The 22,625-nt window shown below is 39.6% G+C and overlaps 1 protein-coding gene across 10 annotated transcripts in view; it reads left to right on the top strand.

The window, feature by feature from the left end:
* Znf638 (zinc finger protein 638) overlaps window positions 1-22,625 on the top strand; it is a 95,064-nt gene that overhangs the window by 1,414 nt on the left and 71,025 nt on the right. For 7 of the 10 annotated variants that reach the window (XM_045151642.1, XM_045151641.1, XM_045151640.1 and 4 more), the window contains exons 1-2: window positions 292-312; window positions 19,527-21,039. In XM_045151642.1, the coding sequence (XP_045007577.1) occupies window positions 19,729-21,039 (1,311 nt within the window). In that variant the 5' untranslated portion in view covers window positions 292-312; window positions 19,527-19,728. Of the gene's footprint in view, window positions 1-291; window positions 313-19,526; window positions 21,040-22,625 lie in introns of those variants that run through there. The other 3 variants (XM_004668305.3, XM_045151636.1, XM_045151643.1) reach the window with 2 other exon arrangements.

Below are 22,625 nucleotides of genomic sequence, written 5' to 3'. Positions count from 1 at the left end.
AATTGTATTCATATGTACACATAAATTATCTCGTATTTTTTTAAGTTTTATATAAATGCTTCTTTGTATTTTGTTATGGCGGGCGTTTATACCATCAACTCTAGTTTTGAAAATGATTTTCATAGTTGGTCATCACTTTCTGGATGTTTTGTTTTCTTAAGCACTGCTTCTCTTAAGAGTTTTTCTTTTGGTGCTCTTAAGGCAATCCCTGAAGATTTTATTTTACATAGTAGAAGAAAATGGAAGACAAATACTTCAGTGGAAAGAGAATAGGCTTTGCAACCAGGATATAAAGATCCGATTTGAATACTTGTAAGAAACTCTTAATATATATCCGAAACTTTGGTTATACTTGCCTTTCTGAACTTTTCCTTACCTGTACAATAGTGATAATACAACTTCTATTTTGGGGTGTGTGTGTGTGTGTAGGTTTTTGGAATTCAGATTAATAGATTTTCAGAGTTGAAAATCATTAAACTTTAAAATAATTTCATCTTCTGTATGCTTTATAAATACCTCTTATTTTACTTACTGGAATATATTGTAATTTATTCTTCATTTCCTTTTTTAATTTTTTCCAGATAGTGTTTCATTGTGTAGTTATGGCTAGCCTGGAACTTTAATGTTTAGATAACCATGTTGGCCTTGAACTTGGAGCTGTCCTCCTTCCTCTGCCTCCTGAGTGCTGAGATTACAAACATGAGCCTTGTAATAATTTATTTAAATGCTTGTGTTATTCTATGTCTAAGTAAATATTGGATGCTTGGTTGTTAATTGTACTCAGCTATAGTTGCCAGAGCGTGGATGATCATGCTTATTACATTGTGCCTTACCATTTATTAAGGTTTGACTGAATCCGTTATTCTTAATGAAATGCTATTCATACTAAGAAACAGTACTTCCAGTATAGGTACCCAATACCAAATACCAAAGTTATTCCCCCCCCCCACCCCCATGGGGTTTCACAACTAGCCCTGGCTGACCTGGAATTCATTGTGTAGCCTCAGGGAGGCTTCTAACTCACAATGATCTTCCTGCCTCTGCCTCCTGAGTGCTGGGATTAAAGGCATGCACCATCACACCCAGCTGTTAAGGCTGCTTTTACCAAAACTGGAGCTGATAAATATTGAAATGTAATGGGTTAGAGATCTTACGCATGGAAAGTGTGTTTATGGCTAAAAGTCCTCATTTATATCCAACTTGTTTCCTTTCATCAACTTTTGTTTAAAGTTTGTGGTTAAAAATGAAAATGGAAGGAAAAGAAGAAAATAGGAATAAACAATGAGAAAGTGAGGTATAGAAATAAATGCCATAGCTATGTAGGTTTAGTGGGAGTCAAAAATGGTAGCAGTTTTGAGTGGGAGAGATGGCTCAGTGGCTAAGGGTGCTTGCTTGCAAAGTCTGCCAGCCTCGGTTATCCTGGGTTTGATTTCCCAGTACCCACAGAAAGCCAGATGCACAAAGTGGTACATGTGTCTGAAGTTCATTTGCAGAGGCAAGTCATTGTTATGCCCATTCATTCTTAGTTTGCAAATAACTATAAAAAAATATGGGCTGAGAGATGGCTTAGCAGTTAGGGTGCTTGCCCACAAAGCCCAAGGACCCAGGTTCGAGTCCCCAGTACCCATGTGAGCCAGTTGCACATGGTGGCACATGTGTCTGGAGTTTATTTGCTGTGGCTAGAGGCCCTGGTGCGCACATTGTCTCTCTCTTATCTCTCAAATAAATAAAAGAAAAATATTTTAAATATATATAAAGAATAATGAGGGTTTCAGATTGAAGAGAAACTTCAGAGAACATAGAAAAGATAGCTTTTAATGTACATATACTTTAATATTTTCACTTATTTGAGAGAGTCAAGGAGGCAGACAGTATGGGTATATCGAGACTTCCAATCACTGCAAACGAACCCAGATATTTGCACCACTTTGTGCCCCTGGGTACTAGAGAATCAAGTTCCAGGTATTCAGGCTTTACAAGCAAGTGCCTTTAACTATTGAGCAATCTCTCAGCCCAAGGTGCATATATTTTCTTAGTGATTATTTTGGGGCACATACATATTTTGGATAATTTTTCATCCCTTGACCAAACTGCTTAATGTTCCAGTCCTGCTTTTTTGTTTTGAAAACTTTATTGTATGAACATATTCCATACTGGTCATAGTCCCATTGAGTTGTATTCTTTCTTTCTTTATTTATTTGACAGAAAGAGGCAGACAGGGAGAGAATGGGCTGCAAACAAACTCCAGATGCCTGCGCCACCTTGTGCATCTGGCTTACTTGTGTCCTGAGGAATTGAACCTGGGTCCTTTGGCTTTGCAGGCAAGCACCTTAAATGCTAAACCATCCCTTCAGCCCAGGGGTATATTCTTTCTTTTTTTTTTTTTTTTTTCCGAGGGGTAGGGTCTCACTCTAGCCCAGGCTGACCTGGAATTCATTATGGAGTCTCAGGGTGGCCTCGAACTCATGGCAATCCTCCTACCTCTCCCTCCCGAGTGCTGGGATTAAAGGCATGCGCCACCACGCCCAGCCCAGGGGTATATTCTTAAATTCCCTCTCCACACTTCCATTGAGGGCCCTCCTAAGTGGGCCCATAGTATTCACTGTGGGGTCATGAATACTTTAGTCAGTCTCTGGGAGTGAGGTGCCTCAGAATACACCTTCCCATCTAATGGCTCTTGTATTTTTTTGCTTTCTCTTTTGCATCATTCACTGAGCCTTAGCTGGCTTGTTATAAGGCTCGTGGTGTTGAGCTCTCAGAAACCTCTGATTTTCTGCTTTGATGAGTTTTGAGTCTCCTCAGGGTCTAATACCATCTCCTTGGAGGAGGTTCTCAGTTTAGCACTAAGCAGAGCAGCACTCATTTATTGTGCCACTTCTCTCTATAGTGTTTCCTGGGCCCTGGCAGATGTGATAGAGATGATTCATCTCCTCCTAGGCAGTCAGCTTTCTTTTCTTGTTGCACTGATGAGTCTTGGGTCTTCATAGTATTTGCTGACATCTGTAAAAGCAGATTCTCTCAGGCCAAGAGTGACAGCTGCATGGATTCAAGGGCATAGAGCAGAATAGACATTTTGAAGACCTTTTGATGGTCATAATCTCTCTTTTTAGCCAAAGAACATAGGAAGCTTCCTTCTAGTGTATGACCTTCCAGGGCTTCTGACTTGGTTCTCAGTACCAGATATGAATTCCCTCCCACTGAGTCAGCCTCATACCCAGTCAGAGCAGAGGATTACCCCCATCAGCTGTGTGTACATCTTGCCTGGCTGGTTGATTTTGTAGCTTGCAGGAACCCCTGCTTCATACTGTTAGTGACCATTATCTCCCAGTAGCTCCATGGCACTTTCTGGCACTATGAGAGCTAGCCATCAGGGAGCTGGTTTCTATGTCATTAACAGCATGATCTCTGGATATCTTGGGGCTGTATCCTGTGGTGTCTTGAGCAATAGGATCTTACCACTTAGATCTGTTGGGTAACCAAGTGCTTTGGCAATTGCCCACATCGTTTTGGGGACCTCATGGGCATTGATTTCATACTTTCCTCTTGTATTCATTAAACTTTCAAATAGTTTTTGTTTGTAGTAATATTTATTTATTAGAAAGAGAAAAATGGTCACTCCAGAGCCTTTGCTGCTATAAACTGATTGTAGACACATGTGCCATTCTGTGCGTCTGGCTTTACCTGGGTTATGGGGAATCCAACTTAGGCCATCAGGCTTTGCAAGCACGTGTCTTTAATCACTGAGCCATCTGTCCAGTCCCTCTATTGTCCTTGCTGAATGAAAGTGGACAGCCTTTTTGTTTTTTGAGGTAGAGTTTCACTCTATTCCAGGCCGACCTGGAACTCATTCTGTAGCTCCAAGCTAGCCTCTACTCTACATGGAGATCCTTCTACTGCAGCCTCTCATGTGCGGGGACCAAAGGTGTGTGTCACCATATCCAGCTAAGCCAGCTTTTTTTTTTCTTTTGAATTTGATGCTCTTTAAAGTTTTGTTTGTTTGTTTGTTTGTTTTTGAGAGAGGGAGAGGAGAGAGTAGAAAGAGGAAGGAAGGGAGAGAGGGTGGGCCAGCATGGGTGAAATTTGTTTGCTATAGCAGAGGGCCCTGGCTTGGCCATTCCCTTCCTCATTCTTTCTTCTCTGTCTGCCTGCAAATATTTTAAAAAGCGTAAACTAAAATAATCATTAGCTACTAATGAATACTTATTTATTAATTATTATGCTTGAGATAGGGGCTCACACTAGTCCAGGCTGACCTGGAACTCTCGTCCCAGTCTGGCCTCAAACTCATAGTGATCCACCTACCTTTGCCTCCCAAGTGCTAGCATTAAAGGCAAGTAATTCCTTAATATCTGATGGGCAGACAGTATTCAAGGTTCCCCAGTTGTATCTCATACTATACGTGCATACATAAAATTTGTTGGATTCAGGATCCAAGTAAGATTTTATTTTTCCAGGTAGGGTTTAGCTCTAACCCAGGCTGACCTGGAATTCACTATGTAGTCTCAGGTGACCTCAAACTCATGGCGATCCTCCTCCCTCTTCCTCCCAAGTGTTGTGATTAAAGGCATGCACCACCATGTTCAGCCCCAGTATGATTTATAATCAACAATTTGTTTATAATTAGTTGTAATTGCTTGATATGTTTCTTCAGTCTATATATAAGCTTTCTACCTACCTTTTAATTGTTGAACTTTTCTTCTTATACATTAGAATATATCTGTGTGTGTACACAAACAATGCCTTGCTTCATTAACAGAGAATTTTTTAAAAATTATTTTAGAGAAGGGGGGAGAGAATATGACTAGGTCAGGGTCTTCTACTATTGCAGACAAACTCCAGATTCATGTGCCACTTATTTTTTTTCGAGGTAGGGATTAAAGGTATATGCCACCACTCCTGGCTGTATGTACCACTTTGTGCTTTGTCTTGACTTTTACATGGGTACTGAGAAATCAAACTTGGCAGTCAGGCTTTGCAAGTAAGTGCTTTTATCCACTGAGCCATCTCCAGCCCTCAACGTAGATTTCTTGGTTTTTCGAGGTAGGGTCTCACTCTACCTCAAGCTGACCTGGAATTCACTATGTAGTCTTGGTGTCCTCAGACTCACTGTGATCTTCCTGCTGCTGCCTCCCAAGTGCTGGGATTAAAGGCATGCACTACCATGCCCTGTTGCCCAACATAGATTTTGATGTAACTTTAATTCAATCTCTCTCTCATAAATAAATAAATAAAATTAAATTATAAAAAATGTACTCAGCATGGTGCATGCCTTTAATTCCAGAATTAGACTAAGGTGGAGGCTCACCATGAGTTTAAGGCCAGCCTGGGCTAGAGTGAGACCCTGCTTTATAAAGCAAAACAAAAATTAATTTATTCAAGAATGACAAGATCTCAATTTATAAACCATTGAAAGAAAGATGGAAGTATGTACTAATTCTGATTTCTAATTTGTAGTTTTCAGAAGTTATTCATGTTAGTAAGAGAGACAAACACCAACCTCCTCTTAAGAGCATTTTGTTTACTCATCTAACATTTTTTAAGCACTTGCTGAATGCCAGGAGTTATGACTCTAATTAATCTTTATAGTACATGCTTGAGTACTATTCTTATTTCCATTTTCAAATAGTGAAGTAGGCTTGGGTTAGTCAGCTTGCTTAGTGTAAGTAGGTTCTTTTTAAAAAAATATTTATTTATTTATTTATTTATTTATTTGAGAGAGAAAATGGGTGTACCAGGACCTCCAGCTACTGCTACTACTAAGGAACTCCAGACACATGAGCTCCCTTGTGCATCTGACTTACGTGGGTCCTAAAGAGTCGAACCAGGATCCTTTGGCTTTGCGCAGGATAAGTCATCTCAGCCCCCATGTTCTTTATATAGATATATTTTTACTTTAAATTCTTTTTTAAATTTATTTTTATTTTATTTATTTGAAAGAAGGGGGAGGGAATGAATGGGCACACCAGGGCCTCTAGCCACTGAAAACAAACTCCAGACATATGTGCCACCTTGTGTATGTGGCTTAAGTAGGTACTGGGGAATTGAGCCTGGGTTCTTAGACTTCTCAGGCAAGTGCCTTAACTGCTCAGCCATCTCTCCAGCCCCTCAGTTTAAATTCTTAAAAACATTTGCTGTACTCTTGTCTCAAAAGTTGAGATAGTAGTGTAAAATTTTATTTATGGGAGTAAACCAATTTTGTATGAAGTCATTCACTGGCACCCTTCCTTGTAGGGTGGGTATGTTTAATTCAGTGGAAATTTCCCAAAGATTAGATTATTATGAATTTTGTAATGAGTCGGCTAGAAGTCAATATTTAGGCAGAGTACATGATGTAGAAAAAGACTAAATAAAAAAATTCATGGAGGGCTGGTACAGTGCTTGCCTGCAAAGCCAAAGGACCCAGGTTCAATTGCCCAGTATCTACGTAAGCCAGATGTACAAGGTGGCACCTGCATCTGTAGTTCTATGTGCCTATTCTCTCTCTCAAATAAATGAATAAAAATAAATTTAAAAAAATTATGGAGGGGCTGGAGAGATGGCTTAGCGGTTAAGCACTTGCCTGTGAAGCCTAAGGTCCCTGGTTCAAGGCTCGATTCCCCAGGATCCACGTTAGCTAGATGCACAAGGGGGCACACGTGTCTGGAGTTTGTTTACAGTGGCTGGAGGCCCTGGCGCTCCCATTCTCTCTCTCTGCCTCTTTTTGTCTGTCGTCCTCAGATAAATAAATTAAAAAATAAAAATAAAAAAATTATTTAAAAAATTTATGGAGCTAATACTGCTTATCTTATGGCAAGTTTCCTGCCTCTTGTCATACTTGCTTATATAGTCTTTTTGGCTTCAGATACAGTTAAGCTACATGAGCCAGAGTTGAACATAAAATATTGGGTCAGTAGCTAGTTTTGAAATAATTTAAGCTTTGAGTGACAAAGGAATGGATTCTTTCTCTTTCCCGTGCGCGCGCGCGTGTGTGTGTGTGTGTGTGTGTGTGTGTATGCACACACACTTTTCCTGTGAGCTGTTTGTAGTTACATACACTGTGCTCCTTTATCTCTACATACTTGAGAATAAATTTCCTACGACTACACTTCCTCATAGAGTACAATTACCAACTTCAGTAAATTTAACATTGCTAATATTCTCGAATTTGTTTATATTCTAGTTTGTCATTTCACCCAGTAGTGTTCTTCATAACAGTCCCCCCTCTGCCACTACGATCATATTAGGGTGAGATACTGTATTCAGTTGGAATGTATCTTTAGACTTTCTTAATCTGGAACATTTTCAAAGAACATTTTTCATTTTGGATTTATCTGATAATTTCTCTCTATTAACCACTGTACATATTACATATCACTGGGCAGAAAAATCACATGTGATATGTTCACAGAGTATCTGATTTAGAAGTTTATGATATCTGTCAGTCCTTCATGGATGATGCTGTTTGATTATATATTTTTGTTTTGGTTTGCAGTGGAGAGAGATTTTTAAGACTATATAAATATATATGGTTTCCTTCTGTGTGTAACACCTGCTCATTATTATTCTCTGAGGTAATTGTTTTTTATTTTTATTTAATTTTTTGAAAGGGGAAGAATGGGCCCACTAGGGCCTCCAACCACTGCAAACTCCAAGTACATGTGCCACCTTGTGCATCTGGCTTTACGTGGGTACTGGGGAATCAAACTTGGGTCCTTCGGCTTTCAAGCGCCTTAACCTTTAAGCCATCTCTACAGCCCTTTTTAAAAATTTTGAATCCTTTTTTGTGGTTTTTCAAGGTAGGGTCTCTAGCTCAGGCTGACCTGGAATTCACTATGGAGTTTCAGGGTGGCCTCAAAGTCACAGCGATCCACCTACCTCTGCCTCCCGAGTGCTGGGATTAAAGGCATGTGCCACCACGCCCGGCTCTTTAGTTTTTTATTGACACCCTTTATTTATGTATGCAACATACCATGATCATAATCCCTTCCCAACATTCTCCTTTGTCTCCCCTCTGTTCCCTTTCCACTGAATCCCCCTTTTTTTTTTTTGAGGTAGGGTCTCACTGTAGCCCAGGCTGACCTGAAATCCACTATGTAGGCTCAGGGTGTGCCACCACGCCTGGCTGAATCCCTTCTTTTCAACTAGCTCCTGTTAACATTTTTTTTTCTCTCCTATACAGGTCTTGTGTAGGTAGTATCAGCTACTGTTAGGTCATGAGTGCCACAGCCACTTTGTGTCTAGAAGACAGTATTGCAAAGCACTCTTCTTTCTTTGGCTTTTACATTGTTTGTACTACTTCTTCCACAATGGTTCCTGAGCCTTGGAGAATACAACAGAGAGATCTCATTTAGTGCTGAACATTCCACTAACAGCACTTGGAGTTTTTTTTTTTAACTTAAAAAAATTTTTTTTTGTTATTTTTATTTATTTATTTGAGAGTGACAGAGAGAGGAAGAGGCAGATAGATAGAGAGAGAGAGAGAGAGAGAGAGAGAGAGAGAGAGAATGAATATGGACGTGCCAGGGCCTCCAGCCACTGCAAATGAACTCCAGATGTGTGTGCCCCCTTGTGCATCTGGCTAACGTGGGTGAGAGAGAGAGAGAGAGGGGGGGGGGGAATGAAAATGGACGTGCCAGGGCCTCCAGCCACTGCAAATGAACTCCAGATGTGTGTGCCCCCTTGTGCATCTGGCTAACGTGGGTCCTGGGGAGTTGAGCCTTGAACCAGGTTCCTTAGGCTTCACAGGCAAGTGCTTAACCGCTAAGCCATCTCTCCAGCCCTGTACTTGGAGTTTTGAGTCACCTCAGTGGTTTGTAAAAGAAGCTTCCCTACCCCAAAGTGAAAGTAGCATTAATATATGGTAATAAACATAAATATTTAGAGGGTAGTTTGGTGGCCATAATATATCCATACAGCCAAACAAAAGTTTACCCGCTGGAGCTCATGTCCTCCCCAGCCGCAGGCTTTTCAGTATCAAGCAGGAATTCCATCCAAAATAGTGGGCCTCTAGTACAGTGAGAGAGCAGTTGGTCCCCCCGCCCCCCACCCCATATAACAGACATGCCATTTGGCATCAGCAGGCACATTTGGCCTGGCATGAAGCTTGCAGAGTCTACTGCTGGTTAATACAGTTGATGACTTTTCTTCCCCAACTGGCTGCATAGGTCTTTCAAGCATCCTGACAGCTGGTCAGGGAGAAGGCCTCCAGCTCAGCTTCAGCTTGATTTTTCAGTGCCCTACAGCCCAAGCATGTAGTGTCTTCCACAGCAGTGTTTAACCATCTAGTTTTGGTGGGAAGCCAAGAGCCTTTGGCAATTGGCCTGTAATGCTTTGGGAGCATCAGGGACAACCCTGATCAACATGGAAGGTGTCTTACCCCAATATTAAATTTTTCTTGTAGCATTTATGACTACTGGGTACAGTATTCTCTACCACAGGTTACTCTACTCAAACTCTTCTTTTTTGACATATATTTTTTAGCTAGCAAAGACTTAGGTGAAGTATTCTTTACTGATTGAAAGTGATAACTTTCTTAACTCCAGCTCTTCTCTACAGTTTCCAGTTATTCAATACTCAGGGAGAACCTACTCTACTCCTCTGTTGATGAACTTACTGATATAGACAATCTATTTTTTTTTTAGTGCTCTATAATCTGTTACTATGCATTCTTTTTTGTTTTCTCTCATTTTACATTTGTATACTTTAAAGTAAGTAGCCTTGTTTCTAATGCCATGAAATCACCTGCTTATTCACTCATCATAATAAAGTGTTTTGGAATTGACTTGTCCATATTACTTTAAAGACACACAAACTAAAAAATGCTGGAGAAATGGCTCAGCTGCTAAATTTGCTTGCTTGCAAAGCTTAATGGCCCATATTCGGTTCTCCAGTACCCACGTAAAGCCAAATGCACAAAATAGAAGGCCTTGGTGGGCCCATATTCACTCTCTGTCTCAAATACATAAAAATACTTAGCTGGGTGTGGTGGCGCACGCCTTTAATCCCAGCACTCGGAAGGCAGAGGTAGGATTGCTGTGAGTTCGAGGCCACCCTGAGACGACATAGTGAATTCCAGGTCAGCCTGGGCTAGAGTGAGACCCTACCTCAACCCGCCCCCCCAAAAAAAAACTAGAAAGAGTGAAATCTTGTTTTTTCTCTTCCTTAAGCTTATAGAAATAGAATAAGCTGGATGTGGTGGTGGCACACATGTTTATATCCCAGCATTCAGGAGTCAGAGGTACAAGAACTGCTGTGAGTTGGAGGCTAGCCTGAGACTACATGGTAAATTCCAGCTTGAGCTAGAGTGAGACCCTATCTAGAATAACCAGAAACAAAAAAAGGAAGTAGTAGATTAGGGGCTGGGTAGATGGCTCCTTAGTTACAGGTGCTTGCTTGCAAAGCCTACCTGAGTTCATTAACTCAGTCACCCATGTAAAGCCAGACTGGCATTAGTTGGTAACAGCATATGCAGCACTGGTGAAAGATCCTGACACGTTCATAACATATTCTTTCCCTTGGTGTGTGCACAAATTAAAAAAAAAGTTTAAATGAACTTTAACTTGAATAGTACACTCAAAGTGCTTTAGTTTTCTTTTTTTTCTTAAGTGTATTGTGATCATCATTTGAAATGTGATTTTTTTTTTTTTTAGTTTTCAATACTTAACCTGCTCCTTCCCCACCTCACTGATTTAATTAATTAGTTATTTTTTAATTCATATACTCCTGTAGCTCAAACTGTCCTGGAGCTTGCTATGTAGCTTAGAATAATGTTGATTATTTTGCGGGGGGGGGGGGTTGAGGGAGGGTCTCACTCTAGTCCAGGCTGACCTGGAATTCACTATGCAGTCTCAGGGTGGCCTCGAACTCACAGTGATCCTCCAACCTCTGCCTCCTGAGTGCTGGCGTTAAAGGCATGCGCCACCACACCTGGCATTTGTTGTTGAACTTTTGGCTCTTCTGTCTTCATCAGTTTTATGTAGCACCAGGGATTGAACATAAAGATTCTTTTTTTTTTTAAATTTTTTATTTATTTATTTGAGAGCGACAGATACAGAGAGAAAGACAGACAGAGGGAGAGAGAAAGAATGGGCGCGCCAGGGCTTCCAGCCTCTGCAAACGAACTCCAGACGCGTGCACCCCCTTGTGCATCTGGCTAACGTGGGACCTGGGGAACCGAGCCTTGAACCGGGGTCCTTAGGCTTCACAGGCAAGCGCTTAACCGCTAAGCCATCTCTCCAGCCCAAGATTCTTGGTATACTAGATAAGCACTGAGCTATATCCCTAGCCCAATTTAATTTTATATCTTTCCAAATTTTTAAAAATTTTGCATATTATTCAAGCCGGGCGTGGTGGTGCACGCCTTTAATCCCAGCACTCGGGAGGCAGAGGTAGGAGGATCACCGTGAGTTCAAGGCCACCCTGAGATGACAGAGTTAATTCCAGGTCAGCCTGGACCAAAGTGAGACCCTACCTCAAAAACCAAAAATAAATAAATAAATAAATAAAAATTTTGCATATTATTCAGATGCCTTCAAAGGTCAAAACTGGATAAAATGAAATATTTCTCTATACCATTATCTTTGTTTTCTCTATTATCATTGTCTTTCCTTTATCGTTTTAAATATTTTTATATATGTATTTGACAGAGAGCAAGAGAATATGAGAATGAATGTGCCAGAGCCTCCAGCCACTGCAAATGAACTCCAGATGGATGTTTTACCTTGTATATTTGGCTTACACGGGTCCTGGTGAATCAAACCGGGGTCCTTTGGCTTTGCAGGCAAATGCCTTAACTGCTTAGCCATCTCTCCAGCCCTTTCCCTTTTTTAAATTTTTTTTTGTTTTTTTTTTCAAGGTCTTGCTTTTGCCCAGGCTGACCTGGAATTCACTATGTAGTCTCAAACTCATGGTGATCCTCCTACCTCTGCCTCTGGAGTGTTAGGATTAAAGGTGTACACCATCACACCCGGCTTTGTCTTTCCTTTTTGAACTATGAGCAGATAAATGGGTTTTCTTCTTTCCTTCTCCCATTCCCTCACTTTTAATATTTAATTTAATTTTCTTTTCTTTTCTTATTATTATTTACTTATTTGGTTTTTCGAGGTAAGGTCTCACTCTAGCTCAGGCTGACCTGGAATTAACTATGTAGTCTCAGGCTGCCCTCAAACTCATGGTAATCCTTTTACCTCTGAATCCCGAGTGCTGGGATTAAAGGTGTGCGCCACCACACCCTGCTTTGTTTTTTTAAATTGTATCAGATCCCAGTGGTGTCTCTTGAGCTAATCCACCATATTAAGTGGTGGCAAGGTAGATAAGACTGTGTCCAGGATAGCATCTTTTTCAATGAATACAATGTTTTGCTATCGGGATGCATGTAGTGCATATGTTCCTAAAAAGCTTATACAATTACTAAACTTAACTTATTGTTTTCAAAAAGTTGTTTTCTAGGAAATAACTATTTCATTTTTGCTATTTCGGGTTATTAATATCTCAAGGTGGTTTGTCTTTTGCATGTTATTAGTTGGTCTTTCATTTTTATCATATCTGAAAATCATGAGGTTTATCATCTTTTCAAGTAACAGTAAAGCCTGTGCCATGTGTGCCAAGTAATATTTCTAATTGTGTCTGTTTTTGCTGTATCTGACCATTTCCTTAAAAGATAACCCATTCAGGCCTTGCAACACCCAGTGGGGTACTTGTCTAACCACATTTCTGGCACCTGAATTGTGACTGGTTGTGTTGTGAGACATGACAGAACAGAATTAATTAGTAGGAAAGTGTTGATAGAATCTATCTACACAGTAGGAGAGAATAACAGATTGAATGCCAAACCAAGGAAATCAGAGGATGCATACTAGTTTTTATGATTAATTGAACAATTATACTAACTGACTGTTGAAATAGCTGTGTTCTTAGGTACTGAAATCAATTTGTATCTTCTTTTTTATTTATTTATTTTATTTATTTTTTTTTTTTGGTTTTTCGAGGTAGGGTCTCACTCTGGTCCAGGCTGACCTGGAATTAACTCTGTAGTCTCAGGGTGGCCTTGAACTCACGGCGATCCTCCTACCTCTGCCTCCCGAGTGCTGGGATTAAAGGCGTGCGCCACCACGCCCGGCTATTTATTTATTTTTGAGGTAAGGTCTCACTCTAGCCCAAGGAGACTTAGAACTCACTCTGTAGTTTCAGGCTGGCTTTGAACTCCCAGTGCTCTTCCTATCTCAGCTTTCCAAATGCTGGGGTTAAAGGCGTGGGCTACCATGCCCAGCCTTTTGTTTTGTTTTGTTTTGTTTTTGTTTCTCAAGGTACCCAGCCTTATTTGTCATTTTCTAGGTAAGGTCTCATTCTAACCCAGACTGACCTGGAACTCACTCTATAGTCCTAGGCTAGCCTCAAACTCACAGCTATCCTACCTCTGCTCCTGAGCTCTAAGATTAATGGTGTGTGCTACCACTCCTGGCCCTTTATTTTTGGGTTTTGGAGGTAGGGTATCACTCTAGCTCAGGGTGACCTAGAATTCACTATCTAAATTTGTATATTCTAAGATTGTATTCTAATAAGGCAATACCAAATGAGATGTTTGGGTATATATCTATAAAATAATGTTAAAATATTTTCCCCTTTGTGGTAAGTTTATAGCCAACTTTTCATTCTGCCTTTTTTGTGTGTATGTCAGACCTCGAGGACAGTGGGAGGGGGTTGTTTATTGAAGCAGGGTAGCCCAGGCTGATGTGGAATTCACAGAATTAAAAGCATGTACCACTACACCTGGCCCATTTTGTTGTATATCAATAGGTTTTCCCCCTCCCTTTTTTGGTGATGGTAGTGGGTTAAAAAGCATACTTTTTTCCTTGTAATTAGAATAGCACTGTAAGATAATTTACACTTATACCTGGAATTCTTCTTACTTCCTAGCTGTGTTACATGGTTTTACTTAATCTGTAAATTGGGAAGCCCTTTACTCTCAGGGTATTAGAGAATCTCAAATGAGATGAGTATTTAGCCACCTCATAAACCATGAGATACTGCATATATAGTCTAAGGAAGTAGAGCTTAATATAAACCTTTTTATTACTGATCCAGTGGTACCAACTTGATCTGGTTGACTTAATTTTTGATAGGGGTTCTAGATTCTAAGAGATTGTAAATACCTGTAAAGAAAACAAGGGCCCATTTCATTCTGAAGGCCTAATTAAAATAATAGGCAGGTTTTGATTTTCCTTGAAAGTGGACATCTCAGAAATACCTCATGAAATCTAATGGCAATATCTTCTTTTTTTGCCTTTTGTTTTTCGAGGTAGGGTTTCACTGTAGCCCAGTATGACCTGGAAGAATTCACTATGTAGTCTCAGGGTGTCCTTGAACTCACAGTGATCATACTACCTCTGCCTCCTGAGTGTGGGATTAGAGGAGTATACCACCGTGGCCAGCTGACAATATCTTCTTAATCTGTTAAACCATTCCTTCATGCTTGCATCAAGAACGTAGTTTCTGCTCTTTGTAAAAGAATGGTTTTTTTGTTTTTTGTTTTTTTTGAGGTAGGGTCTCACTCTAGCCCAGGCTGACCTGGAATTCACTATGGAGTCTCAGGGTGGCCTCAAACTCACTGAGATCCTTCTACCCCTGCCTCCCGAGTGCTGGGATTAAAGACATGAACCACCATGCCAGCTTGTAATATTTTTTTTAATTGACATCATACTGAATTTTTGTTTTAGAATATGTCTTAAAAGAATATTGAAGAGTTTTAAATTTCTATTTCTCAAAATAAGTTGAAATGCTGTGACCATTAAATGTCTTGCTTATGAAAAATACTAAATGTTGGGCTGGAGAGATGGCTTAGCGGTTAAGCGCTTGCCTGTGAAGCCTAAGGACCCCGGTTTGAGGCTCGGTTCCCCAGGTCCCACGTTAGCCAGATGCACAAGGGGGCGCACGTGTCTGGAGTTCGTTTGCAGAGGCTGGAAGCCCTGGCGCATCCATTCTCTCTCTCTCCCTCTATCTGTCTTTCTCTCTGTGTCTGTCGCTCTCAAACAAATAAATAAAAAATTTAAAAAAAATACTAAATGTAGGAAAATAAAATGTCAGTCGAAAGTAGCAACTGGCTAGGAATACAGTACTTTGATGCTACAGCTTTTGAATGCCCAAGGCTCTGGGCTTGGTCCTCACATTGTTTTGAAAGAGTAAATAGGGTTGGTGTGGTGGCACCTGCCTTTAATCTCAGCACTGGGGAGGCTGAGGTAAGAAGATTGGTATGAGTTTGAGTCCAGCTTGGGCTATTATGATATCCTGCTTCAAAAACAAAACAAAACAAAACAAAACAAAAGGTAAATAGCTTAGTTTAGTTTTTGTACAAAACATTTGGTGTAGATCTTCCCAAACCACAGAAACCCACATGCATATAAAAAAGAGAGAGAGAAGAAAATAACAAAATACTAGATTACTCAGGATGAAGGTTTTATTATTTAGTGAGAGGTGGTTGTACTGTAGCACATACTGGCCTGTATCTCACTGTGCTACTCAAGTAGTCCTTGAACTCGTGGCAGTTCTTCTACTTGAGTCTTGGATTTACAAGTGTGAGCCACCAACCTAATATGTTTTTGTCTGAGATGGGTTCTTGGGTACTCATACAAGCTTCATACACTTGGGATCAAGTTGTTTTTCTGCTTCAGCATCCTAAGTAGTTGGGACTACCTGCCTGCATCACTAGCCATCTTTGGGTAATGTTTTTATTAAATATTTTATTTGCTACCTTTTATTTGTATAATAAGCATGCATTACTTACATAATTATGAATAAAAATTTTAATGTTAATACTATTTAATTTCATCCATTTTCTTTTAAAATTTTACTTATTTGAAATGAGAGAGAGAGAGAATGGGCCAGGGCCTCTTGCCATTTCAGAGGAACTCAATGCGTGTGCCACTTTGTGCATCTGGCTCTATATAGGTACTGGGGAGTGAAACCCAGGCCTTCAGGCTTTGCAAGCAAGTGGCTTTAACTACTAAGTCTTCTCTCCAGCCTCCTAATTTATTTTCAGAGTAGTTAATTAAAAGCTAAGATCTCAGACTTGGGAGATTGCTCAGTGGATAAAGCACTCCTCTGCTCAAGTACGAGTACCTGAATTCCATGCACAGTCCCATATAAAATGTTAAAAGACTTCATGCCGACAGTGAGCAGGAACCCTGATCTGACCTCCGTACACACACTGTGTCATACATTCACCTGCACTCACACACGTAACATGTACACACTTCAAATGAAACTCAGAGTTTAGGTTTTTCTAAGCTCAATGATTTTGTAAGGTAGCTATAAATTCTTTTGGATAGGCAAGCCTCTTTGTGTAGAACCCTTAGTTTTAATTTTTAAAAAATTATAGTGGCTATCTTAATTTGTTTGGTTATTTTCTAGGTGTTAATGCCAAATTTATTCTTTTTGTGGGGGCTGTCCTGTTTTTGTCATATTTTCAGGTTTTATCACTATCCTCAAAATAAATAGAATTTAGTTTCTTGTTGGTGCATAGCTTAGTTCTTACTTAGTGGTCTTAAACAATGCAGCTTGTTCAAAGGCTACTATCATATATTTTCTTCTTAAATTTTTTTTATTATTTTTTATTTGAGAGCGACAGACACAGAGAGAAAGACAGATAGAGGGAGAGAGAGAATGGGCGCACCAGGGCTTCCAGCTTCTGCAAACAAACTCCAGACACGTGTGCCCCCTTGTGCATCTGGCTAACATGGGACCTGGGGAATTGAGCCTCAAACCGGGGTCCTTAGGCTTCACAGGCAAGCGCTTAACCGCTAAGCCATCTCTCCAGCCCTCATATATTCTCTAAATGTATAATATCGGTGTAATGCCATGCTACTAGGTGCTTTTGGAAATGCACAACATTTTTCCTTTAGTAAACTTAAAGTATAGTTCTTCCCAACTGATAATTGTTCACAGTTACATATCATAATTGAAATCTGCTCCATTTGTGTTTTACTTGGAGGAAAAAACAGTATTTGGAAGAGTTTATGCTCCTCATGTTATACAGAGTCTTTACCAGTTAGAGAAAAAGGTGCAGAAAGAGGAGACAAATTGCTTTCCTAAGAAGTATTTGTTTTAAAGAAGTGAATAAAGACAAAGACACTTGGAGTTCGTTATAAATGAACTTTTTTAAATAGTGAATTTGGGTCTTTAGTTTGTAGCTGGTAAATTCAAAGCATGTGTATGTTTCCTTTATTTTTGTGTTTCATTCTAATTTGAAAACAATTATGCACGTTAATAATGATGATTCTGCAGTCTCTCAGATACTTTATCAAATATTTGAGGGTTTTGTGAGGAGTAGGTTTATAACTTCACGTGACACTCAATACTTTAAAAACAGCTTGCATATTAACACAAACATGAGCGATATGAATCCAAAAAATGGTTCAGGCTATAATCAAGAAAGGTTGTTGGGAGATTTACTAAGCCATGGTTCTCAAGGAAGATTTGATGGAAACTGACCATGCAGAATGAGTAAAGTCAAATAAATCAACATTCAGGGCAAGTTGACTTGTTTTGATAGGAAGAGATTAGGTGCAAAAGCCTAGCTGAGCTAAGAGTTGGGTAAAATTATAAAAGTAGGGCTGGGGGTGGTAGCTCATTAGATGAAAGTGCTTGCTGTATGAGCATGAGGTGCTGAGCTTGATATACAATGTCCACATTACAAGCTAGCTATGGCCTTGCCCACCTGTAACCCTAGAACTGAGAAAGGCGGAGATGGCAAGTTTGCTGGGGCTTATTAGCTCCAGTCTAGTAGAGGAACTGTAAGCTCCAGGTTAAGTTAAGTTGAGAGACCCTGTCTCAAAGAAAGTAGAATGAGCATTGAAAGAGGACACCTGTCTTTGTCCTGTCGTCATTTGCACAGGTGTGTGCATATGCACATGTGCCACACATACATATCCCGGGAAGGGTAAAGATTGACTAGATTGATGGACCTTACACATTAAGCAAGCAGTTAAGAGGAATGAAATGTTCTTAGATCTTTGAACAGGAATGATGTAGTAAAAATGTCCTTTTGCAAAGATGAAATATGTTGGTAGCATACAGAAGGGTTGAAAAGGAGAAAGTGCCACACGTGGTGGCACACGCCTTTAATCCCAGCATTCGGGAGGCAGAGGTAGGAGGATTGCCGTGATTTCGAGGCCACCCTGAGACTACATAGTTAATTCCAGGTCAGCCTGGACTAGAGTGAGACCCTACCTCGGAAAAAAAAAAAAAAAAAGAAAGAAAGAAAGAAAAGGACAAAATTAATCAGACAAGCCTTTGTACCAAATAAATTGACATTTCAATAAAGAAAAATATATTGCTGTGATGAGTGAAATCATAGCTTAAATCATTATATGATGATCAGCAAATAAGATGCATAGTATAGATTTCCATTAGTAGTCATAGATATCTCAAGATTTCTCAGTGCCCATCAGGTGTAGAAATGGGGCTTTGATAGGCATAATGAATACTTAAATATCAAAGAGGGAAGATGGCTTCTTGGCTGTTGACCTTGGTCCTGAATGCTAGCTGAAATTAAAAGTTGGGTGAAGTGGGTAGCATATCAATATGATGGGCTACTTAAAAAGAGTCAGCAACCATTTTTAACTATTACAGTGTCTGAACTATAGGATGGTCATGTTTATGTCTGTTAGTGGCTAAGAGCATAGCTCATGGGCTAAATTAGCTTGAATGCAAATTCTAGCATTGTGCGTGTCTCTGTTACTTCTTACCTCTTTTACTGTAAAGTTGCCTTCCTTGGGAGTTATGAGAACTAAATAACTCAATTCATGCAAAGTGCTTAGAACAGTAGCTGACACATGGACATTGTTCTGTAAAATTAATTATTATCTATGTATTTTTTTCTCACTATGAAGACATTCAAGAGAAGGGTGACTGGTTTTGCTATACATTATGTTGTAACCAGTTCTGTGCGATGGCATCTGCTTTTTAGTCATATTACTAGTGACAAATATTTATCTTACAAGAAACAACTGATAACAGGTAAAACAACAGGAATATGATTATAGTTTAATTGCCATGTGGAAGTTAGTAAATATGAAGGTTGATTTCAAGGAAGAATTTATCTTACAGAAGTGGGTCTAAATAAAACTTGAATGTTACAATTCTCTCATTCTTTGTATGTCTGATTACATCAAGTGTACATTTGTAAGTATCTTAATACCTTCATCTTTTTTCCCCCAGTATAAAAGCATAAAATAAATCCTCAATCTTTTCAAGATTATTTAAAAGGGCTCGTAATTACATCCCAGCACCTAGGACAGCACCCAGCACAGCACCCTATGTAACACAATGTACATGAACTCTAGCTTGAGGTTTGGGGTTTGTGTTCTGGATTCAGAAAAGAAGAGAAAGTTTTAGGAGATGTTTTAAATATCTTTTTAAGCCCTTACTCTGAAAGTATATGGAATGCAAATTGTTTCATGGCTTGATTTCAAAATGTTTTACACTGGCTGTAGAACCCACTTCATGAAGTGGTTTGAGTTAAAATGATCTAATATTTGTGTTTTAACTTTCAGCTTTGTGTTATTCTTGGAAAATTTCGCACCACTTGTGAATTCCTTGAGCCTGGGCATTGCAAACCCACTTCTTTTGGGCCAATCTCATTTGTACTTTGCTCACATTAAGACTCAGTTGGCGCTTCAGCAGCTGAATGCCGTTGCCTCCCATGGTTCCACAGGACCTTACACTGTATTAAGTCAGTCATTCTTGAAAGTAGCCATGTCAAGACCCAGGTTCAATCCTCGAGGAAACTTTCCACTTCAAAGGCCACGAGCACCTAACCCTTCTGGGATGAGGCCTCCAGGACCATTTATTAGGCCTGGATCTATGGGTCTTCCAAGATTTTACCCAGCAGGGAGAGCCCGTGGAATTCCACACAGATTTGCTGGCCATGAATCTTACCAGAACATGGGACCACAGAGATTGAATGTTCAGGTGACTCAGCATAGAACTGATCCAAGATTGACCAAAGAAAAACTGGATTTCCAGGAAGCACAGCAGAAGAAGGGGAAGCCTCATGGTAGCCGGTGGGATGATGAACCTCATATAGCTCCATCGGTAGGCGTGAAACAAAGTTCTATAACACAGGTTACAGAACCAAGCCCTAAAGTACAGAGTCGCTATACAAAAGAGAGTGCCTCAAGCATCTTAGCAAGTTTTGGATTATCTAATGAAGACCTAGAAGAACTTAGTCGCTATCCTGATGAACAGCTAACTCCTGAAAATATGCCATTAATATTGAGGGATATAAGAATGCGAAAAATGGGGCGCCGATTACCTAATTTACCTTCTCACAGCAGAAATAAAGAAACTCTTGGTAATGAGGCAGTTTCAAGTAATGTGATTGATTATGGTCATGCAAGTAAATATGGCTATACAGAAGATCCACTTGAAGTACGTATTTATGATCCCGAAATTCCAACTGATGAGGTCAAGAATGAATTTCGGTCACAGCAGAGCCTTTCTGCATCTGTTCCCACTCCAAATGTGATATGTAATTCTATGTTTCCTGTTGAAGATGTCTTTCGTCAGATGGACTTCCCTGGTGAGTCCTCTAATCGGTCTTTTTTTCCAGTTGAGAGTGGAACCAAGATGTCAGGCTTACACATATCAGGACAGTCAGTCCTTCAGCCTGTTAAATCCATCAGCCAATCTATTAGCCAAACAGTTAGCCAGACAATGAGTCAGTCTCTGGTTCCTCCGTCTGTGATCCAACAACCTTTTTCATCTGAATTAATTTCAGCTTTAAGCCAGCCAGAACGGATCCCACATAAACCTGTAATTAATTCAGCGAATGTACACATTGGACCTAGAGGAAGTAAAAAGAATTACCAATCAGAGGATGACATTCCCATTCAGTCTCCCTTTGGGATTGTGAAAGCATCATGGCTACCAAAATTTTCACATGCTGATGCCCAGAAGATGAAGAGACTTCCAACTCCTTCTATGATGAATGATTATTATGCAGCATCTCCAAGAATATTTCCACATTTGTGTTCTCTGTGTAACGTAGAATGTAGTCATTTGAAGGTGAGTGTTTTTAAAGATCACTGTATAATGATGCTCAGCGCCCCAAGTTTTCTCTGAAATCTGATATGGATGCTTGTGTTAACAAGACATTTAGTGATAACAGAAGTTAATTTTGATACTTTATCAACAGTTGTGATATTATTTAGCTAAGTGGCCCTAGTGGTGAATCGAGTGTTAGGTGTTTTAATATTCCTGTTTCTGGGCATATCAAATAATTTGCCCATTTATTTGAAATTTTAGTTCTCCCACTTATGCAACTTAAAACTTATATAATTGTACTCATAATACAATGTTACATGTGATATGTTTCAGGTCTGATATAAAAATTTGGTATAATCCATTTGTAATGCACACTTTTAAGAAACAGTACTTTTAGTCTTGCATGTACTTGTTTTGAGCTAAAAACATTTAATGTTGTATTGTCTCTGAGTTTTGTATAGAATGCTGATTTTCAGTGTTTCTTGAGAAGCTTCCTAAAATACTTTCATAACAAAATGAGTCAGGATGAACTGATTATTATGGAACCAACTGTGGGCTTAGAAAATGAGTAAAATGCTAAATACCTGGATAGGAAAATTAAAATACATGCCTCAGATACTTACGGTTAATATAGAATATATAGTATTTGATAATAATTGTTGATAGATTTGGCAGGAAATTCCATTATATCCATACGTTTGGAAAGCACTGGTCCTTCTGTTTACTAATGTACTTTGTAGATTTACATGGCAAGTGGGGAAGAGAAGGGAAATATATCTCAATAAGTTTTGATTAAAGGCCTTACTCTTGAATTGGTTGTGCACCTCTTTAAGGTTTAAAAATGTAAAGGTGGGCTGGAAAGATGGCTTAGCAGTTAAGCGCTTGCCTGTGAAGCCTAAGGACCCCAGTTCAAGGCTTGATTCCCCAGGACCCACATTAGCCAGATGCACAAGAGGGTGCATGCATCTGGAGTTCGTTTGCAGTGGCTGGAGGCCCTGGTGTGCTCATTCATTCTCTCTCTCTCTTTCTCTCTCTTTCTCTGCCTCTTCCTCTCTCTGTCTGTCACTTTCAAATAAATAAATAAAAATAAAAACAAAAAAATGTAAAGGTGTTAATCTCCCTGAGTTTTTTCTCCTTTACATGCTGCCATTTTATTGTCTATTCTTCACCAGGTTTCAGTCAGAAAGAATCTGAAACTTTGAACTATTGCTGTTTTCTTAAAAGTTTAATCCAGCAAAAAGAGAGAGCGTGAGATCGCGCATGCGAGAAAGAGAGCGCATGAGCACGCGCGCCAGGCCTTGGATTTAATTCTCAGTACCCAGGGAGAGAAAAAAAGGATCAGGAAGTCATGTTCTATCCAGGTTACATTCTAATAAAATGATAGTTGACTTATCCCATCAGAGAAGACAGTTTTGTGGTGTTTTTTTTTTTGTTTGTTTGTTTTTCTAGGTAGGGTTTCACTCTAGCCAAGGCTGACCTGGAATTCACTGTGTAGGTTCATGATTCTCCTACTTCAGCCTCCCAAGTGCTGGGGTTAAAGGCATTCTCCACCAAGCCTGGCTCAAAGGTTGTTTTTTTTTTTTTTTTAATTATGAATAAAATCATAG

This window comes from Jaculus jaculus, chromosome 6 (genome assembly GCF_020740685.1).
Source record: "Jaculus jaculus isolate mJacJac1 chromosome 6, mJacJac1.mat.Y.cur, whole genome shotgun sequence".
NCBI classification, from domain to species: domain Eukaryota; kingdom Metazoa; phylum Chordata; class Mammalia; order Rodentia; family Dipodidae; genus Jaculus; species Jaculus jaculus.
This window is presented reverse-complemented; position numbering and strand designations above follow the sequence as displayed.